The following is a 21,324-nucleotide window of genomic DNA, read 5'->3' on the forward strand; positions in this document are numbered from 1 at the left end:
AGAAAAAAATCTGGTATTTGATGCATTCATTTTTAATGGAAATAACTTGAAATTTAACAGTCACTTAAAATGGCGAGCCTTCCAATTCAAATAAGAAACCATTCCAAAACCTTAATTAAACAACTTAGGTCCTCAAGGCTTTTTCTTAGTGGCTTTTTGATCAGGGTTACTGTCAATGTTCTAATGTTCCAATGTTCTGATTTTTTTACACCCACTTGAGAAGGAAGAGGTGTTGACAGTAGAAGAAGCCATGGAAAACATTTGGGCTGCTTGTGCCACATACTGAATATACATTCCTTTTTTGCCCTCAGATTTAATGAATAACCCTGGAAAAGGGCATTACACTCTAGATATGTCAACAAGATTACACATCCACAGAACAATAATGCATAATTCTTGCAAAACGTTTCTCATTAGCAGGACTTATCAGTCATGCAACATCATTCCCCACTTGAAAATCTCTTGCCAGATCCGGAAGGACTGGATATAACACACATCATTTACGATTCCACCTTTTTGTCATAACACAGTATCAAAATTGGACTGAACTCTGTTTTCTGGGATGATCTTAGTTATTATAATTTGCCCATTACCTATGAACAAATGGGTTACCTTTTTATTAACTGTACCAGCATGTGCTCTCTCTTCATGGCGGTCTGACTCAAAAGGTAGCCAGTAAATATGATTTTGCTGTTACAGTAAAAAGCCACAAGCTTTGGACTGACCTGACAGTGCAAGGTCTCAAGGACTTGTCTGGATTCCTCTTGGCCTAAACTCATCTGAGCTTATTTTGGCCATGATAACAATAGCCTAGGCGATTGCTACTGCCTAGATGTGCTTCAGTTTCATTATAGTTTAGAAGGAAAAAGAGTCACTATTTTGTGCAGACTGATCTCTCCTTGGCTCTACAGTACAAGGTATCCATGGAGGAGAGCAGACTGGAGATTTTACCAGATGTCCTAACCTGTAGGAACAAATCATGATGCTCCATCAATGCTCACACCATGGGCTTGTGAATAGGTAAAACCACTTTTAGAGATGAAAAAGAGAACCCCAAAACCTGAGTAACAGGGAAGCAACAGAGAGGAAGAACAGTAATAACAATTATATCGGTACTATTAATGAAGCTTTCTGTAGTAATTAGACTACCAGACTGTTAAAACATTAACTGGACTAGTAGTAAATCCTTGGCTCTTTGGGCCATCTCTGCAGAGGTAGTGTTTTGCTCTGATAAGATTTGGAGGTGCTGAGTGAGTACAAGGGACACTATTCTATGCAGGTTGATGGGCTACATCTCTTCTGCATTCTTTACTCCCTGCGATCATTGCTTTAGCACTAACAGACACAGGCCTGTTTTGGAAGAGAAATACTATTCCTGACAGTGACTAAAATGCCTTCCAGCAACCTTTCTGATTACTATTACTATTACAATTGCTTCTAGCACAGCTGCTGTCCCAGCGAACTGAACATTGGAGGAGTTTTTACATACTCTATTTTGATATTCAAGGGACTGCCGAATAAAACTGTAATAAATACTAGGAGCCTGGACATCACTGCAATAAGGGCAGGGCAGAGATAAATTTAGGTATGTGCCAAAACTAAGCGCTCAAGCTGCTGTGAATTATTTTAGGCTTGGAATTTCGCTTGCAATATTTCACCTGGAACCACTTGCTTTAGCCAAGGACTCAAATGAAAGCCCAAATTTAAGCCCAGTTACTTAAACAGATCGAAGGCTAGAACCAATCTATTTTTATAGAACATTTGCTGCCATGCTATTATATAAGTTATCTCCATTTAAGGTCTTTTTTTTATATACATTTACACAGCACCATTTGTCAATAGCACAACACTTTTTATATCTCGTGAAAAGCAGAGACCACAACCATGTTAGAGCTGCAGGGCAGTATTTTTTTTCTTAACACTTCACCCTGTATAAAAAGGGGGATTTCAGTTTTCAAAAGTTGTAGTGAAACGTGTTATTGGCTCTGTAGCCGGGCATTAGCAGTGTGAAACCAAAGAAGAGAAAATGATTAAAAAAGGATTAGCAATAATCTGTCTGTTGTTGTTTCCCGTATTGAGTAATCACAGATGTGACAAGTAAATTGGATTAAAACTGACTTCAGTCTTAAAAGAAAGAGAGGAAATAAATAAATAAATAAATATAAAAAACTCCTTACAAACAGTGTACATCTATTCCAAACCCTAAGACATTTTTATATCGAGTTATAAATACAGTACTACCTTGATAATCTATGCAAACAGCCTCATTCAGACCCCTGGCACCTACTTATATGCATACGCCTTGATCTGATCTTAAAGCTTTGGTTAAGTGAGTCACTTGTAAAACTAGTCATCAGTGCTCCCAGGGAACTAATATGTCTATAAAATAGGCATTTAATTAGAAATGCTGTAGTATGCCACTATGAAACCTTTGGGCAGAAAGTTACCAAGACATGTCCACAGGGCAAGAACCTAAAGCAAGGCCTGAGCTACACCTTATAACAAGGCAGGAGGGTCTGAGGGTGGATGAGCTGTTGCGTCCTCTGTCATGGAGAGCATGAGACTACAAAAGCTGGGCAAGTGCAGAGGTGAAAGCCAGGAAAGCCTTGAAGAAAGGGAGCAATTTGCCTTTGGTCAGCGGTGTAGGGGAGATGGACATGAAGCAAGCAAATGTGAAAGCATGTAGATTCATAGAAAGACTGGTGTCAGTTTCATTCGACTTTATTACGGAATATTCTTTTGAAGTCCGTTCTTTGTTTCTACTAGGAATTATTCGGAGGTTGTGTTTTCGAGGCATCTCGGCAGTTTTACAGTCAGCGCATACTGAATCAAGGGTTGTTTAAAATGTAACACAAGGTTCTTATTTTTTATTTTGTTCATGGTTCTAAGCAGGTTTTGCATGGAGGGGGACTTTGATTTCAGCTAGAAAAGTTGCTTTTCCATGAAAATGGGAGGCAATGGGAGAAACAGTGAGCTGCTCACACACACTCATAAATTTCTCCTTGCTCACAATAAAACCTCCATCCCGTTGCAGCTCCCCCTCATGTCGATGATTTTCCTGCTCCACTAATGCCAGATTTAAAGTCTCCTTCATCTCCTGCTCCCCTCATTGGGCCATCATTTATGAATAAAATGCCGCCTGTGCCATCATTTATTGAGGGACCACATTTCAGGTGGAGGTCCAATACCTCCTGATAATGTGAATAAGATATTGTCTGCCCAGAGACACCCCAAAAATGAATATCCCACTAGAAACCATATGGAGTGACACTGATGCTGAAGACTCCCTTCTTACTGCAGAAGTGCAGAGCAGTCCACCCGCTAAGCTCTCCTCTTCCCCCTTTTAAGGGGGAAAGAACATGTTGCGATACTCTAATGGTCTTGGGGGTCTTATTAATATTACTAACAGTGTCTTATGATTCTGACTCAGCACCAGTTGGCTTCATAAGTGCTTTTCTTACAGTATTCATCAGCATGCAAAGACATCGAATGTGACCTGGATCGAGCAAGGTCAACTCAGAGCATCCTGCATTTAGAGGGCAGAGGAACCGGTTCTTAGGGCCATGTCCTTCTTGCCATCATCAAATACCCTCCTAATGCTTTAGGAAAAAAAAAATATTTTAGAGGTTGAGCCAACAGCACCCTATTTCTTCAGCTTGACCCTTTTCTCCACAAAATCTAGCATCAGCATCAATTTGAAGACGGCACAGAACAGTATTCCCCAGGAGCAGCAAATCCCTAAACAAAAGAAGCACACTCACTGCGCCATGCAATTACACAAATTACACTGCTCAGGGTTACTTGCTCATTTGCTCTGAGTACTGCAAAATACTGAAGGAATAGATTAGAGAGGCAGGCCACCAAGGTGCACTTTTCAGTAACACTTCCCATCTGTGCAGGCATAATCTCCTTTTGCTGATCAGGCACAGCAGCTCATGCATAAACCAGATCTTCCCAGCTCTCTCCACCTCGTAGCCCCCACGGGATGCCATAAGGGAAGCAGGTGCATATATGGTTTTACATATATTATTTGGATGGGTAGACGGATAAAATTCTTCTGACCTGTCTAGGGGGAATGTATTTTGTGCAAAAACAGGAATGGTGACAACTGCAATGTGAAATGCTCTAGCTTTCTAACTGCCTTGTGGTCCAGCATATGGATTAAGGAATATCTTTACAAGGAAATATAATGTGTTTTGTTTTTACTGGCATATAGGATTACTGTGAAGGAAAAGCATCTCATTTTATCTCTTTAACTGGCATCTTCCTATTTGGCAAGTGTATGAAGGGACGCTGTGTCCCTTAAAGCAGAGCTACAGAAAAAGGGCTGTAGCTTAATGAAAACTCCAAATCCCAGTTTAACTTGGTTCGTTTTACCTCCTTGCCCTCTAGATTCATGCACCTCCCGGCCCACTCCTCACACTGGCACACAAGACATTTAGAAGAAAGATACAGATATATATCTGCATATGGGTGTCTGCATGGTGTGTATACACACATACACATATATACATACATATGTATATACATATACTCTTAGATGCATAATTTTCCTATAGTTGCACACTTGAATTTTAGTCAAATGCTAAAATAACCCTTGTTGGTCATGCTGCTTGAGTAGAGAGAAACTCAGACCTAGCAGCTTCCTAAAAATTAGAATGAAATGCAGCTGGCATTAGTTGCCCGTGAATAATGAGCCCCGAACAGAACATTTGGCAGGTGCCTTGAGCACTCTGAGACAACGGCCATGGCCGGGTGCTGCTGGGTGACAACGCTACACCCCAAATCACAGCATATCACTCCTGCAAACCCACCCATCTATAGACCAACACAGGCAGCTCAGGAGCTACATGCACCATTGACAGCATGGATCAGAGCATCTTCCCAGTTTTCTTTTTTATTATTGGTATTTTTATTATTATCATTATTTCCCTTTCTGATTCCATTTTCAGGAATAATTGGCTGAGCCAAAACAGATATAAAGTAGACTCCAGAAAGGGTGTCAAGGAAGAGAACTCATGCTGATGCATGAGTTAAAAATCTCCATCTAGAAGTCTGTGGAATGTAATCATTTATCTGGATCTAGTCAAACTCTCTTTTCAGCACCATAATTAGCATTTCTGGTCCCAAATCTAGTAATGTTTATTGTGTCACTCTTACAACTTTTGAGCAATCTGCTTGCTCAGGAATAGCCAAGAAAGAGAAGAGACATTTTGAGAGTTAAGGGACACCTGTGACCCACGATTAGGTACAATCAGAGTAAAACACATAGATGTCTACACATCTACTTAAAAACTAACATTTCTTGTCTTATTCTACTCATTTTTTCATCACTGCCTAATATCTTTTTCTTGTGTCAGCCTATTCAACTCTAGATATAACTGGGATGCATAAACTCTGTGCACATGACCCTGAGAGAAATCACATTCAATAAAAAATAAAACAACAAAATAACAACAAAAGACAGAATTCTAATAAAGCAGAGAATGGGGCGGGGAGGGGAAAGAGAAAGTAGGTAGGTTTTTTGTTGTTGTTTTTTAAATTAACCTTGACTTGTTATTTGATTGAATCTCTTGAATACAAGACTCTTTCCTGAGTTTGTGATTAATTCCCTGTAAAACCTTAAAAATCCACAGACTTTATTTTGTCCATCTGCAAAACAGAGAAATAAAACTAGGGCCAGGATTTTCAACATGAAGGCACTGAGGCTTTTAAAATGTCTGCTTCTACAGTGCTGTGAAATCTTTCTACGAATGAATCTGAAATATTATGAGTATTTCAAGAGGTAATTATATATATATATTAAAAAAGGATGAAATGACTATTTTTTCCTCTGTCCTTTACAACCTCTAAACTGTGATTTGTAATTGAAGTGCAAACTGACCTTTATAAACTGTACAGCAAAGCTAAAATACATTATTCTACAGGGCTTGAGGGAATTTGCCATGCTCAGCAATTCAATAATCCTACTTTCTTTCATTTATGCTCCCCAGACAATGTGACATATTTGGATTTTCAGTCTTCACTAGATGCGAATCAAGCAGGAGAAGCTGAGGGGCTTTATTGACATTATAATCTAGAGCTCCTGTCAACCTGCTGCTTTCGGTAAATAGCTCAGATTTTTTTGCCCAAATGCCTCTGCAGCTAAAACTAGCCCACATTTCATTCCCTTTGCAACATACTAGTTCAGACCATTGAATGTTCCACATGCAGAAATGATCCATCGTCACCATCTGGAATATCTGAGATGGTTTTATTGGTAACAGGTACGAGGCCCTGGAACTTGGGGATCAGATAGATGAGGTCACGAACAAAGGCCCATCTAGGGGGCTGTCTACAGAGAGGCAGTCAGGTGCACGCCCTGAGGCTGCTCCCCCTAAGAAGAAAAGGAGCACCCAGAAGAAGCGGCAGGCGATCATTGTGGGTGACTCCCTGCTGCAGGGCACGGAGGCACCAATATGTAGACCGGACCCCTTATCCAGAGAGGTCTGCTGCTTTCCAGGGGCTCGAATAAGAGATGTTACAGAGAGGCTCACAAGGCTTGTCCAGGAGTCTGACTAGTAGTCAGACTAGTACCCCCTGGTACTGTTTCATGTGGGCACTAATGATGCCATGGGGAAACTGAGGGATATCAAGTGAGATTTCAGAACCCTAGGGATGGCTGTCAGAGGTATGGGAGCCTAGGTTGTGTTCTCCTCTATCCTACCAGTGAGAGGAATGGATTCAAGGAGGAGAAGGCGGATATGGCAGATTAACAACTGGCTGCGCTGCTGGGTTTGGCAACAGGGTTTTGGCTTCTATGACCATGGGACTCTGTTTGATGACCACCAGCTTGTGGGGAATGATGGGAATCACCTCAGCAAGAGGCACATGTCTCTGCCAAAAGGCTGGCCAACCTGGTTAGGAGGGCTTTAAACTAGGTGAGAAGGGGGAAGGGGGGTGTCACACAGACAGGGCAATCAGTACCACACAGCCAAAGTCTGGCTTTGTGGGGAAGTGAGGATACGATATGATTATAGAGGGTCTTCTTTCACCTCTCCTGGGAAACTTGCGCTCAATTACTTCCCTGAAACGCCTGTACACCAATGCGCGAAGCATGGGGAATAAGCAGGATAAGCTGGAGATCTGTGTGCGGTCCCAGCAACACGATCTTATTGGAATCACAGAAACATGGTGGGATAGCTCACACGACTGGAGTGCTGCCATGGAAGGCTATGTGCTCTTTAGGAAAGACAGGCTGGGAAGGCAAAGTGGTGGAGTTGCTCTTTATGTGAGAGAGCAACTGGAACGCAGGGAGCTCAACCTGGGGGTGGAGGATGAGCAAGTTGAGAGCTTGTGGGTAAGGGTTAAAGAGTAGGCTAATGTGGGAGACACTGTGGTGGGTGTCTGCTACAGGCCATCTGACCAGAATGAGGAAGTTGATGAGGCCTTCTATAGTCAGATGGATGTTGCCTCACAGTCACAGGCCTTGGTTCTCATGGGGGACTTCAGCTACCCTGACATCAACTGGAAGGACAACACAGCCAAGCAAAAAAAGTCCTGGAGGTTCCTGCAGAGCATCGACGATAACTTTTTGACGCAGGTTGTGGAGGAGCCGACAAGGAGAGGTGGGCTAATGGACCTCGTGCTGACAAATAGAGAGGGACTTGTAGGAGATGTGAAGGTGGGGGGTAGCCTCGGCTGCAGTGACCATGAGTGGGTGGACTTCAGGATCCAGTTGAGGAGGAGGCAGGGCTGTAAGTAGTCTTGCAACAGTGGACTCCAGGATGGCCAACTTTAGCCTCTTTAGAGACCTCCTTGGAAGAATCCCACAGGCTAGAGCTCTAGAAGGAAGGGGGCCCAAGAGAGCAGGTTAGGTTTCAAGCGGCACTTCCTCCATGCCCAGAAACAGGGCATCCCTGTGTGTAGGAAGTCAGGCAGAGGGGGCAGGAGGCCTGCATGGATGAGCAAGGAACTTGTGGCAATGCTCAAGCAGAAGAAGGCAGTATACAGAAGGTGGAAAAACGGACAGGCCCCGTGGGAGAAACACAGGAATGTAGTCAGGGGATGCAGAGATGCGACAAGGAAGGCTAAGGCACGGTTGGAATGCAATCTGGCAAGAGATGTTAAAAACAATGAAAAAAACTTCTTCAAATACATTAACAGCAAAAGGAAGATCAGGGAAAACGTGGGTCTGCTGGTGAACAGGGTGGGTACCCTGGTTACGAATAACACAGAAAAAACAGAATTGCTGAATGCCTTCTTTGCTTTGGTGTTTACCAAGGGCAGCCCTTTAGAGGCCCAGGCCCTAGGGACAAGAGAAGAAGTCTGGAGAGAGGAAGACTCGCCCTGGGTAGAGGAAGATTGGGTCAGAGAGCACCTAAGGAAACTCGATACCCACAGATCCATGGGCCCTGATGGGATGCACCCCAGAGCTCTACATGAGCTGGCGGATGTCATAGCTAAGCCACTCTCCAACATCTTTGAAAGATCCTAGAGAATGGGGGAGATGCCCGAGGACTGGAAGAAGGCCAATGTCATGCCAGTCTTCAAAAAAGGCAAGGAGGAGGACCCACGCAACTACAGGCCAGTGAGCCTTACCTCCGTCCCCAGAAAAGTGATGGAACATCTCATACTGGCCGTTGTCTCCAGGCACATTGAGGACAAGAAGGTGCTCAAGAGTAGTCAGCATGGATTCACCAAAGGGAAATCATGCTTGACTAACCTGATAGTCTTCTATGATGGAATGACCGGCTGGATAGACGAGGGGAGAGCGGTGGATGTCGTCTATCTTGACTTCACCAAGGCTTTTGGCACTGTCCCTCACAACATCCTCCTGGGCAAGCTCTGGAAGTGTGGGATAGATGAGTGGACAGTGAGATGGATTAGGAACTGGCTGGATGGCAGAGCTCAGAGGGTGGTGATCAGCGGTGCAGAGCCTAGTTGGAGGCCTGTAGCTAGTGGGGTCCCCCAGGGGTCAGTCCTTGGTCCAGTCCTGTTCAATTTATTCATCAATGACCTGGATGAAGGCACAGAGTGCTCCCTCAGCAAGTCTGCAGATTATACCAAACTGTGAGCAGTATCTGACAGCCAGGATAACTGGGATAACTGGGCAGTGAGAAATCTTACGAAATACAACAAAGACAAGTGCAAGGTCCTGCACCTGGGGAGAAATAACCCCAGACACCAGTACAGGCTGGGGACTGACCTTCTGGAGAGCAGCTCTGCAGAGAAGGACCTGGGTGTCATGGTAGATGACAAGTTGACCATAAGGCAGCAGTGTGCCCTCATGGCCAAGAAGGCCAATGGGATCCTGGGGTGCATTAAGGAGAGCGTTTCCAGCAGGTCGAGGGAGGTGATCCTGCCCCTCTACTCAGCCCTGATGAGGCCACATCTGGAGTATTGTGTCCAGTTCTGGGCTCCACAGTACAAGAGGGATGTGGAGCTGCTGGAGAGAGTCCAGTGCAGGGCTACAAGGATGATCAGGGGCCTGGAACATCTGCCCTATGAGGAGAGGCTGAGGGAGCTGGGCCTGTTCAGCCTGGAGAAGAGAAGGCTGAGAGGGGATCTAATCAGTGTCTATAAGTACCTGAAGGGAGGCAGTGAGGTGGATGGTGCTGGCCTCTTTTCAGTGGTGGCCACCGACAGAACTAGAGGAAATGGCCAAAAACTGAAGCATCAAAAGTTCCACAGGAACTTAAGGAAAAATTTCTTAACAGTGAGGGTGACAGAGCACTGGAACGGGTTTCCAGGAGAGGTTGTAGAGTCTCCTTCTCTGGAGATCTTCAAAACCCACTTGGATGCAGTCCTGTGCCACGTGCTCTAAGTGACCCTGTGTGTGCGGAGGGGTTGGACTAGCTGACCTCTAGAGGTCCCTTCCAACCTTAAGCATTTTATTCTATTCTATGAGCAGTAACTTTGCTATATAATAGTTTGAGAGCAATCATTTAAAGTATCACAAATGCACAAGTGAAATAGGTCAGGCACCAGGACATTCAGGACTTTCTTACTCAGTAATTATATTGAAAGGAAACAAGTGCACTTAGAGCTTAACATCAGAGCTGGAAAGATTTTCCTACACATGAGGAGGAAGCACTTGAGGTATCGACTGTGTGAACCTCTTTTAGGTCTTGGAACTCCATCTACAGACATTGAACAACCCAATCCACTCCAACATCACTCACCACCATTACGTTCCCCTCCTCTCATGGTTCACTTATGCTGGCAATACCATCCGCAGCCTAAGGATGGATTTTTGCTCCTTCCTTACATCTTAAGCACCCCCGGAAGCTTCTTCTAAAGACCTCCAGGAAGCCGTGATCATGAAGGCAACCAAAATCATTGCTTTGGCTAATCGTGGTACAAGTATACCACACTGGCCAGACTACATGCTCTTCTTGGCCATATCCAGGATTTTTTTTAGTTTGCGCCTCTTGGGTGTCAGCCCCAGATGTTGCACTGTTATCCTCTGGTACTCTTCCATGTGGGCACTAGAGATTCCAAGTGTAAATTGGAAACCGTCATGCCCCAGAGCTCTGGGGATGGTGGTCAAGGCTCTGGGAGCCCAGGTTATTTCTCCTTAATCTTGTAATGATGGGAGGAAGAACAGACGGGTTGTTTTCTTGGTCTGCACTTTTACAAAAGTGGTTGTTGCCCTGGGACCAAGTGTACAGCACTCTTGGTATTCAAACCTTCAAACTTTATTGAACTGTTTACTGCTGCACAGCAAAGGGGTTATATGTACAGTCTTAACCTCCTGGACTTATTTACTGCATCAATGTTAATAAAATAACTCTTAAAGGAGGAGGAAAATTCCACCAAAGCTAGTTTAACCTGTAAGCATGTGTACTGGCAAACTCAGATTTTTTCCTTCTTCTTCTTTTTTTTTCCCTTCATTTTCTTAAATCTAGAAAGAAGAAGATTCCTGTTCTGTGACACTGCAATCTAGGGAAGAGGCATGACATTACTTATTCATTATTCTGCAAGACTAAACTCATGAAGATCACAGGATGGGAAGAGGCGAGTTCTTCATGAACAAATTGCATCTGTACGTAGTGAACACGAGCAGAGAGAATATAAGGAGACAGTAATATAAAAATGTTCTGGTAAACATACATAGTTCCCTCGAGGTTTGACTTTCTTCAAAATAAAACATGCATGTTTGTTGAATATCCGACCTTCAGCTTAGTTATTTAGGAGTAGGGTATGGACCTCTGGCTGATCAGAAGTATTCTCCAGAATAAATGTATTAAGCAAGCTGCTAAATTCCCCAAGTTGTGACATTACTAAAAGCCAGTAAATGGGTGTCAAAATTACCATATCAGTGATTCTCTTTTCTTTTCCTTGTAGATTTTATCTGGCATTATTTACTTTTCACCCTTTTGGCATTTCCCCATAACATATCCTTATCTTATTTAGTTCCTTTTTTAAACAAATTAGGAAACAAGGTTTAAACATGACCCCTTAGGAGGATCTCATGTACCATTCCATGTCTTCAGCACCTCGCATGGAGCACTCCTTGCAGAAAATAATCCCCTCGCGCTGCTAAAACATATGCCATCCCTACAAATTGCCCAAGAACTACTTAAAAGGTGGTACCTCCTGCAGTGGGAATGTGAGTGTCTGGATACAGAGGGTTTATTACAACCCTGCTCAAGTGCAGTGTGAAGGGACTGAACTGACAGAGTACTGTGGAAGAAAATGTGGTTTTAGCAAGAAAATGAGACTTTTTCAGCAGATTTTTGTACCGTTCTTGAATGCTAGACTCTATTTTTTGCTTTTCCAAACCCAGTCAACCTTCCCCAGGATGCAGCTAGTCCACATGAACGGCTACCAAACCACCCAAAGCCACGGATCAGAAGAAACGTCATTCCAGCTAATGGGAATGCCGCTCCTGGCTTTATTGGCAGTGTAAATCTCAGGAAATAAATGAGACCTTCCACAAAGCCCAGGGAAGTATTTCACTAAATATCAGCATGTTTGGATTAGCGTATCAGAGCCCTGCAGGACTCCACTGCAGAATGGGTGCTTTGTCCTGACAACATCCCAGTCTGGACATGCAAACATGAATTATTAAACCAATCAATATGAACTGCATTGCTGAATGTGTGAGTATGGGCATAAAAAAACTACTGCAAACATCTTCCCTCTCTTCCCCAAACTCAAAAAGTTTACAAAACATGCACTTACAAATCCAGGGGCAAGTAATTCCAATGAGGATCTTATGTTGCATGATAAACTTCCTGCCTGTGGATATTTCAGCCCAAATATATATATGTATTTGCCTTCTGCATGCTGTGCTAGCGGAAAGCAAGCTTGTCTTTTGCTCTCTCTGACTCTATGTATGGGAGGAAGGAAACAAAAGGTTTAAAGTTGGATTTTTTTTTTTTTTTTGTTAGCGAGAGGAGGAATTTTCCTCTGTTGACTCAAAATTAACCCATTTGAGAAGCACATTCTCATTTCCAATACAGGAAAATGGCATAAAAGTACAATCAAAAATAGAAAGATAATATTTTGGCTAGCAACAGCAGTAGGGGAGGATACCAAGAAAAAAAAAATCAGTGTGAATTCAGCATTTTCCAAATAAATTTCAATTTTTTCCTGCTCCTGAGTGCTTGTTTAAGGACATCTTTGGCATTCAAGTAGGGGCCAATATGGAGGCATATATTTTTAAATTTCTGCTCATCACAGGCCTCTGATAAGGGCAATCGGGGAGGAAAAGGAAACCTCCAACAGCCTGATTTGTAGGACTTTTAGGAGGGGCTCAAGTAGGTGAAGGGCCCCTCCAAGGACCCCTGCAAGTGGCCACATGCACAGGAATTTATCACTATCAGAGAATCCTACAGTTCATCAGGACCTTCCACATTTTATCACAGAGATGTCACACATCTGGTACACTGGGTGAGATCTGTCACATAAATGTAATTATTAATGCGGCAAGTGTATTATACAGTTAAATGCAAATGTTGCAATCTGGCAACCCATTTTTCCTGCCAAACCTAGAAGGTTTTTCATGTCAGAAATTGATGCCAGCAGCGATAAATAGAGGATAGATAAAGTTAATCCGACTGCTTTGAGTTTAACAGGGAAGGTATTACTTTGAAGGGTTTAACATATTAACAGAATCAAAATGACGTTTCAAAATATTTATGGAAATCTTTTTTTTTAAGCCTATACAAGCAGAATAACAAAACCATATAAACTAGTATTAAATCCTACCCTTAATTAAACATGCTGACACTTAAAAACCTCTGTCTGATATACTTAAAAAAATCTTCTCTCAGCAAATTATGACTTTAAAACATCTTTGGATGAATCTCCATTCCACAAGAATTAAGAAGGAGAAGGAGCTATGTTTTTATAAAATATTTATTTTCTGAGCTATCCCACCAACTTATCAAACCTAAGGGTAGGAAAAGAAAAAAGAAAAAAAAAAAAAGAAACAACATGCAGAACTGAAAAAAATGCAAAAAAAAGGGAAAAAAAAAGTATTGTTTTCAGACAATTCATGAAAGCATTTGAGGCTCAACACTGTAAGAACAACCGTTCAGACTCTCTGGAACACACATACAGAAAGATGGGCATCCCAAAGGGTATTTCAGTACAGCTAATGGGAGAGTCACCTCACAACTCCAGAGAAAGTCAAGGGTTATGATGCTTCTTGCTTTAGTATCAGCTTGGAGGGAAGAATTTGAATCCTTTCTTAACTAGTTACCCTGGAGGCTGCAGGACTAGCAATAGAAATGCTCTCATTTGACTCTCACTGATGTCCTTGAGATGTCCTAGGGTTCCACCAGGCCTACAGTTATTGTTTCAGAAGTGAATGGATAATCCAAATCCTGTGCTGAACTTGCCAGCCTACATGGGTGTCTCCAACCCTGAGGCACCTCAGTTGTCTCAAGAATATGCCAATGGACCAGGTTAGGGTGAGTAGACATCACTGACTGAACTCACGTAGACTCCTATCTATAGATGCCTTATCCATAATGAAGATGACAAAAATGGCCTTTGTCAAGCAAACGCCACAGCTGTTACACATTAGCTGTTACACACATCTTAGACTTAACACATATGTCCTGAAAGACAAGGTGTTTTGTAAACCCGTCTACAAGTCCAGCAGACCACCAGCTAAAGGATGAACCCAAGTGGACTTATTGTCATTCTTTAATCAATTCTTGTTGCTTAGACAGGTTTCAGGCTGGAACAGAGATGCTTCTCCTCTCAAGATCACTTCCCATATATCTCACTTACGGACTTTACCATAGGTCTCATTTGACTCAGGGCTGTGGTGTTGGTAAACTGAACTGATGGAGTGGGATGGAGTGGTTTTACTCACCTGGACTAATTCTTCTGGCAAATTTCTGACGTGGCAAATTTCTTGGGGAAAGGTGAGGAAGATTTTTTTTTTTTTTTTATCATAGGAAAGCACTTTGGCACAGTTTGCAACTCCAAAGGAAAAAAAAAAAAAAGATATCTTTTAAGGTTTTAGCCACTTTTTGCTTCTTTCAGGACTATCATCTTCGTTTCATCCCTCAGCAGCTCAGATCTCAAGCTGAGCTTCCTGTGCTGGAAATACTTTGAAAGTGCTTTTCTAATGCTGCATCGTAATCAGCTCTGCTGCACAGCCCTAATAAAATCATTAAAGTATTATACATCAAAAAGCCTGCACCTCATCAGTGTTCTGTAGACAGTGATCACTTCATGGCTATCTATTTGCTATTACTGCTTATATGTGACAGTGAGATTATGGCCATAGGAAATCTCTGTGGTGCACCACTTTAGCCAGAATTCAAATACAGAAATATTTGTATACTTCTGGGTTCTCCTACAATGATCTTGCTGTGCTAGGATTTTTTTTTCCCCAGGGAAACAGGAGAGAATTACAACAGAGAGGTGACTATTGCCATATAACTTCTGCAAGAAAAGGAGGCTTATTTTCATACACTGCACAGATTCAGAACTGAGCTCTCTCTCAATCGTAGGAAAAAAAAAGAAAAAATAATCTATTAAAAAACATAAGTGTGCATATCATGTCCATGGGGCATGATGGGGAAGGGAAGTGGATGCCAAAATGTAGGCTTTCCTTCAAAGCAGGAGAAACCAACACATTTAGTAGAAAGGACATAGTCAAAATTCTGTTTAGTGCTAAAAGTTTCTACAATATGCTTCTCACAATCCTTCTCTCAATAGGGAAATTCTTCTGCTATTGACTGTTAAAAGATCCCAAACCACTGTGACATAAAAAAAAAAACATGGGATTTTTTACCCACACGCAAAAAGGAATACCAAGCTACAACAGTAAGAGAACACAGTACTGTTCTTGACCCCCTTGTACCTGGTATAAACTAAGCTAAGGCTACACATGAGGAGACACACTTGCATGGCTGAGCAATTCAAGAAGGCTTATTTGGAGAGTAAGGATAGCTGTCCAGGTCAGTCAGCCTCCACTGGACATAAAGAGGAAATCTTGGACCCTTACCACCACTAGAAGCTCAGTGTCATGGCTTTGAGGAATCATCAGAGCCATCAAATCCTACTTGCAACCTGGGCTGATGTTTCCTTCTAAAAGGGAATGGTTGGACCCGTGCCACTGCATTTAGTTGGGCAAAGAGGTCTATCATGCACAGCATGCTTTGTCCGTAACAAATAATCGTGGGAAGGTGGGAAGGCAGAGTTCATGGGGAAGTGATTCATACTCTTCAGAGGGCATTGCCGCATTGCCCGGGCTACAGGGATGTTTTAATTTTCAGTTTCTTTTTTTTTTATTTATTTTTGAGGTTACCTTCTAGTAAGATCAGAAAGTGGCTTTCACTTCCTATTGAAGGGACTGATTTATCTGGGCAATTAACTGTGGCTGCCTAAATTAACAGCTAACTACCTTCAACACCTGAAGCCATGGAAGCACTATTTGTGGTCAAGCATCACTGGAGAATGCTATCAGTAGTCTTGGCCTACTGGACCAAGCCTTTCTCCCCACTTCTACTGCAACCCTGTTCCTTTTGTTCCTCCCTTCTTTCCCAATCAATACAAGTTATCTGTATTCAGCCAACTCCACCTAGAGCTTCTTAAATGCACCTACATTTAATTTTCTGGCACTTCCAACTCCAAGCATATGGTATGCAGGTATCTGAGCTGGCTCTATGCAGAGGTTGAATGACAGTTATTCACTCTGCTCTATTCATGCCTAACATGGATTACACCTGGCACTTACTTTTTTTCTGGATTTGCTGTTTCAGTGAACTATCCTGAATTCATTTGCTACAAACACAGTCCTTATTCTGCTCTCAGCTCTCAAAGGGAGTGATGCTATTTCAGAGAAGGCCACAGCCCACAGTCACTCAGTTAGTAGGAAACTAATGTGCAAACTTTATTATTTAGATGTCCTCAAACACAACCTTTATAACAGTCAAGGCTACGAATATACCAAATGTTGACATGTTGCTCTTCAACCATTTTTCAAGTTGTAGGATGGTCAAGGAGAATAATACACCAGTCTTTGAAGTCAGGAGGTCAAGTAGCAAAGAGGCAAGAGGTTAAATCACGATTTGCAAACTGGAGAAGCAGAAAACACTGCCCCATAAACAGATATAGAGAGCACTCTTGGCTCTCACAATTTGAGGTGGTTTGTCTAGTGCAGCTCTCATGAGAGATGAGCAGAGATGCTCATGGAACATTCAATGTGTCTTGCATACTATGGAATGGTTCTGCAATTGCAGGACTTGTGGGGCTGATGATGGGGGCAGGGAAGCATGGTTAAAATAATAATAACAAAAAAGCTATGTTTAGCTATGTGGACAATTAATGATAATTCCAAGATCAAAAATAATTATTGTAATTACTGCATTATCCATCTATTTATGTAACTGCTCAGGAAAGAAGAAAATTATCTACGCATTTTTTAAGTGCTCTGAAGAGTCAGGGAATTGATTCTTGAATAAAATAAAGAATAGTTTGAGAGTGTTAGCACAATAGTTGCACTGGGTGATAAAAAAGCCTATCTGGGTTAGGGATTTCCAGCAGTTACCAGGGTGGTTTATGCTGCAAATAATTCCATGCATGTAAACATTTTTCCCAATTACATCGATCTACACAGGCTGACTTCTTACTCTGACATCCTCTTCAGCTTCCCAAATTTAGTTCCAAATCTTGTGGCTATTATTATTGCTGTTATTTTTATTCTTGAAGTTTGCGAAACAGTGCATATGGGAATTGGAGCAGATCTGATGCACAGATGAATGCAATGGATTGGGGAGAGAAAGAGGGAGATCACAAACCAATCTGAGAGATTAAACTGAACCTAGAAAAGCCATTCAAGTCCGTCAGGCATGTTTATGAAATATAAAACTACTTTTTTTTTCTTTTTCTTTTTTTTTTCTGCTAAATGCAATGGCATGTTCTAGTAAGAACACCTATTTTGAAAATCTTGGATGTGTAAAATCTGAGGAAATATGGGACTTCCTCCTCAGCAGACTAAATCATGTTAAAAAGAAATAGAAATCAAATTTTCCCCCTCTGTTTGAAGCCTAACCTCAGTGGGAGCTGCACACACAAAATCAGAAGCAAGTCCTAAGTAACTGATTTTTGCATGCTGGTTACATTAAGCGAAGCAGCTTTAATAAATTGTGCTGCATTTGGAAAAAGCCATTTTAATTCTCTAATTAGCATGCATATAATGAAAACTAACTGTGCGTGTTTGTGTATACACATACCCAGACGAGAGTTTAATGAACTGCATCTATTGCAAGTGAACCTTTCATTTTCTCTGTGTTGTGTCATGTGATGCTGTGGTGCAGGTTTCAATACCACAACATATGGTTTTCCACCTATAAAATATCCTTTTTATTTTCTTGCTCCTTCTCTCTTTTCTCTTCTTAGATTCACTGTCTTTACCAAAGAGGTGGGAAAAAAAAGAGGTGGGGGGAAAAAAAAGAAAGGAGAAAGCTATACAAGCATTCAAGGCTGTCCTCACATTAAAAAAAAAAAAAAAAAAAAAAAAAACCTCTTTCATTGCATCCCATCATTTCCTGCGATCTACCTACCATTCTCTGCCCCCCAAACCAGCACAGGCAAAACTTTATACAATCAATATATGTCCTACCATCATTAATCATGGACAAGAAAAGGAAGCAAATGAAATAAACTGATAAAAAAGTTATCTGTCTGCAATGAAGACAGAAGAAAGAGTGAGGGTAGATGAGTTACAAATGAAAAGTCTGGGACAAAAGAAGACCTGTAGCAATTCAAAACAGACTCACAGTCCATCCTGTAGCTCTTGAGTATCATTTGAGGTCCCCAGAGATCTAAGGCTTCTTTCCAAGGAGGTCACTGTCAACAAGAGAGAAAGAAAAGATAAAGAAGTAGTACATTTGTTCAGAGAAAAAAAAATATTGGATTTCTCCTCTTGTTCTTTTTTAATTCACTTTCTTTGAAAACAACTTAGTGGTTATATTTCCTAGTGAGCCTCTTCCTGACATTCTCTTGGGCAGAGGGAGTTCCTTGTGAAGATGCACAAATCTCCACACTCTCCTTCACAGCAGAAAGTGTCGGATCCTTCATCCTCTTTCAGTAATAACTTCAAATATCCCTGCAATGACCCACAGCGGTCAACACTACCAATGCCTGGATTTCTGACTGAACCATTCCCAAATTTTCTAACTCTTAATGTTAGAGCAACTGCACAGTATTCTCAGGGCTGGAGGCTTTGGGCCAGGAGACCTGGGCAGCTCTAGGAGGAGTGGGAAGGTCCATCCCTCAAGACTCATGGACGTTTGCATGAAGCACGTCTGGCTGGAATCATGCCCTCACTGAAGAGGCAAGAAATTTCATAAAAATACCATTAATTGCTCAGGACAAGAATTAAGAGGCTGAACTCTTCCATCTTTATCTTTCATATTCATATTTTCATGCTCTATCATTCAGAGTTTGATACTCTCCTACGTTTTGGCTCACATATGCCAAAGGAGTGCTCTACTGTGATTACCTAGTGTGTTTGAGCCAGAGAGCTTCTTGTGCTTTTGTATCAGGAGAGGATATAGCAGCTCTAAGTGATCCATTAGAATAGCTGGACGCTGGAATCATGTTTTGTTTTGCAGTGCATAATGACTTAAGATTTAAGAAAAAATCAGTGCAAAAGTTTAAAAAGCTGAGTGGGGGTCTTGTACTTCAAAAGTGTAATATAGCCCTTATGTTCGCTATTCTTTAAGCTATACAATAAAATTTACCCTTTTTACACCCTTGAGTGTTCAGTGTCTCAACTTCACTCTCAAATTAATAGGAGGTTACTGCTTTTGCGTTTAGCATATCAAGCATGCAAAGCACTTCAAGATCTTCGACAATGAAAGATGCTAAATAAATTACTTTCTCATTATTTACATTTGGAATTTTGTCAGGACATTTGCAGTTATAAAAACTCATAACCCATTACCAGTCATGCTTCAATATTTTAGGGAGGAAAAAGAACAGATTAGTGACACAGCTTAAGTATTTCACTGGAAATTTAATAAATCCTTTATTTTAATGACTCTGCTGCCTGCAACTCGGTCTGCAACTTTGAACATGTCGCTTAACTATTTTTTCTACTGAGAGACAAAACTGAATCTGCACTTCCCTTTTGGGCTTCTCTGGGCTTACAGCAAAAGCTAACAAAAGCATAAAATGTAATTATGTGCTCAGACAACATGAATAATCAAAAGAAGCTTGAAAATCGCTGTGTTATTTTCAGCCTTATGGTAGACGACAACAGTAGATTTCAGTGCAGCAGTTGGCAACTCTTTAAGATAAAGCTTCAAGGAACTACCTATAACTGAGCTAATAATTACTATTCTTTGCTGAATGCAGAGTGTTTTTAAAGAATAGATCAAGAGTATTCACTAATATCTGTTCTCTACGAGCACAGCATTCGTCTTGCAGTGATCTCACAGATATTACAATAACATATCCCTCTCTTCCTGGGTTCTACAAATCAATCTCCAACGCAGCATATATGTTGCCCAATTCAGAGTGAAATGGCTCTTCTGCCAAGGTCTCCCTAAATGCAAACATGAGAGCTTGATGGAAGGCAAAGATTGAATATGCAGGCACTTCTTTGCAATATGGACAGACCTTTGCTACTGTACTCTTTGGAGTAGAGGAGAGTAGCGAGAGCTTTTTCCTGTTGCACAAAATTGCTCAAGACCTTAAACACATACTATTTCACGCACACTAGGATAAATTCAAGAGTTTTAATATTCAGTTAATACTGCGAACAATAAAAACACATAGAAAGATCTGCGGCAGAAACGCAAGAGTAGAGCAAAGAGACTGTCGGTCAGGGCAGACAATTACTCAGGATCAAGACCTACCCTAAAATTGTATCTAATATTGCAATTCAAACTCAATATTGACATTCCTATATAAAGGTCAGTGTTTCCTATAGGACAAGCTGAGAGATATAGACTCTGAGGCAGTCACAAGGTTGGCATTTGACATGGGTCTCACATGGGAAATGGCAAACTGAAACACAAACATAGGTCTCCTGGACCTAAAGGCAACTGAGCTCTCATATTTTGGAATCAGCCAAGAAGAGCTCAGCACAGTTTCTGTGATGGGCATGGAAAATCCCTCTCAGTAGATCGTATACCAGTTCTGACTCTTCAAGTCATACAGTTGTTCTGGAGAGATGCAAGAGGACAGTGTTAAAACCCAGATGTGTCACTTAAAAAAGCCTTGTGCATTTAAAAGGTGGTAGGGTAGTGCTCCAGGATGAGATATGTTGAGCAGAGATACGTTGTTGGAATTGCACCAACTTACATAAATTGAGAGTTTGGCACCAACCACCTTCTATAGTGCTGCAATCCTTAAAATCGATGGGGCATGAGAAACCATGCTGAGATAGCAACGACAACTTTATCATGCCTATGGGATGATGAAAAGTCCTTGGCTCAGCCCCTGAGATCAAGGTAATGGGACTACACATGGCACCAGCTCTCCATGTGGAGCCATTAGCAAGTAAATAAAAGGAATTAAAGAGAGAAGAGACCCATTAGAACATTCAGGTTCTCCATCTGCCCAGAACAGGTCTGATTACTCCAGTATATCCTCCAGTGATGATCCCTGCATAATGTACCAAAACAACTATTTTTACAAGTGCTATTTATTTTACTTATTTATAAGATATTTACTAACAGACAGCTAAAAGCCACTCTCTGAAAGAGAATGCAAAACCTTCAGAAAGATCCCCTTCTATCCTTTAAACTTCTATAAGTGATGAAGTTGAAAAAAGGCCCTGAGCTCATGACCTGTCTGGAGAGTGACCCACTAGTATGCACAAAGAGCAGGTGACTAAGGTTTTTATTCAACATATGGGGA

At 41.7% G+C, this 21,324-nt stretch overlaps 1 protein-coding gene across 3 annotated transcripts in view; it reads right to left on the reverse strand.

The window, feature by feature from the left end:
• Positions 1–21,324, reverse strand: part of TSNARE1 (t-SNARE domain containing 1) — a 418,229-nt gene that overhangs the window by 255,780 nt on the left and 141,125 nt on the right. For all 3 annotated transcript variants that reach the window (XM_088531270.1, XM_088531278.1, XM_088531285.1), the window contains exon 4: positions 18,234–18,303. In XM_088531270.1, coding sequence (XP_088387396.1) covers positions 18,234–18,303 — 70 coding nt within the window. The remainder of the gene's footprint in view (positions 1–18,233; positions 18,304–21,324) is intronic.

Source organism: Tinamus guttatus, unplaced genomic scaffold (assembly GCF_059628265.1).
Source record: "Tinamus guttatus ecotype Peru unplaced genomic scaffold, ASM5962826v1 Tinamus_guttatus_pri_ptg000032l, whole genome shotgun sequence".
Classification (NCBI taxonomy): Eukaryota; Metazoa; Chordata; class Aves; order Tinamiformes; family Tinamidae; genus Tinamus; species Tinamus guttatus.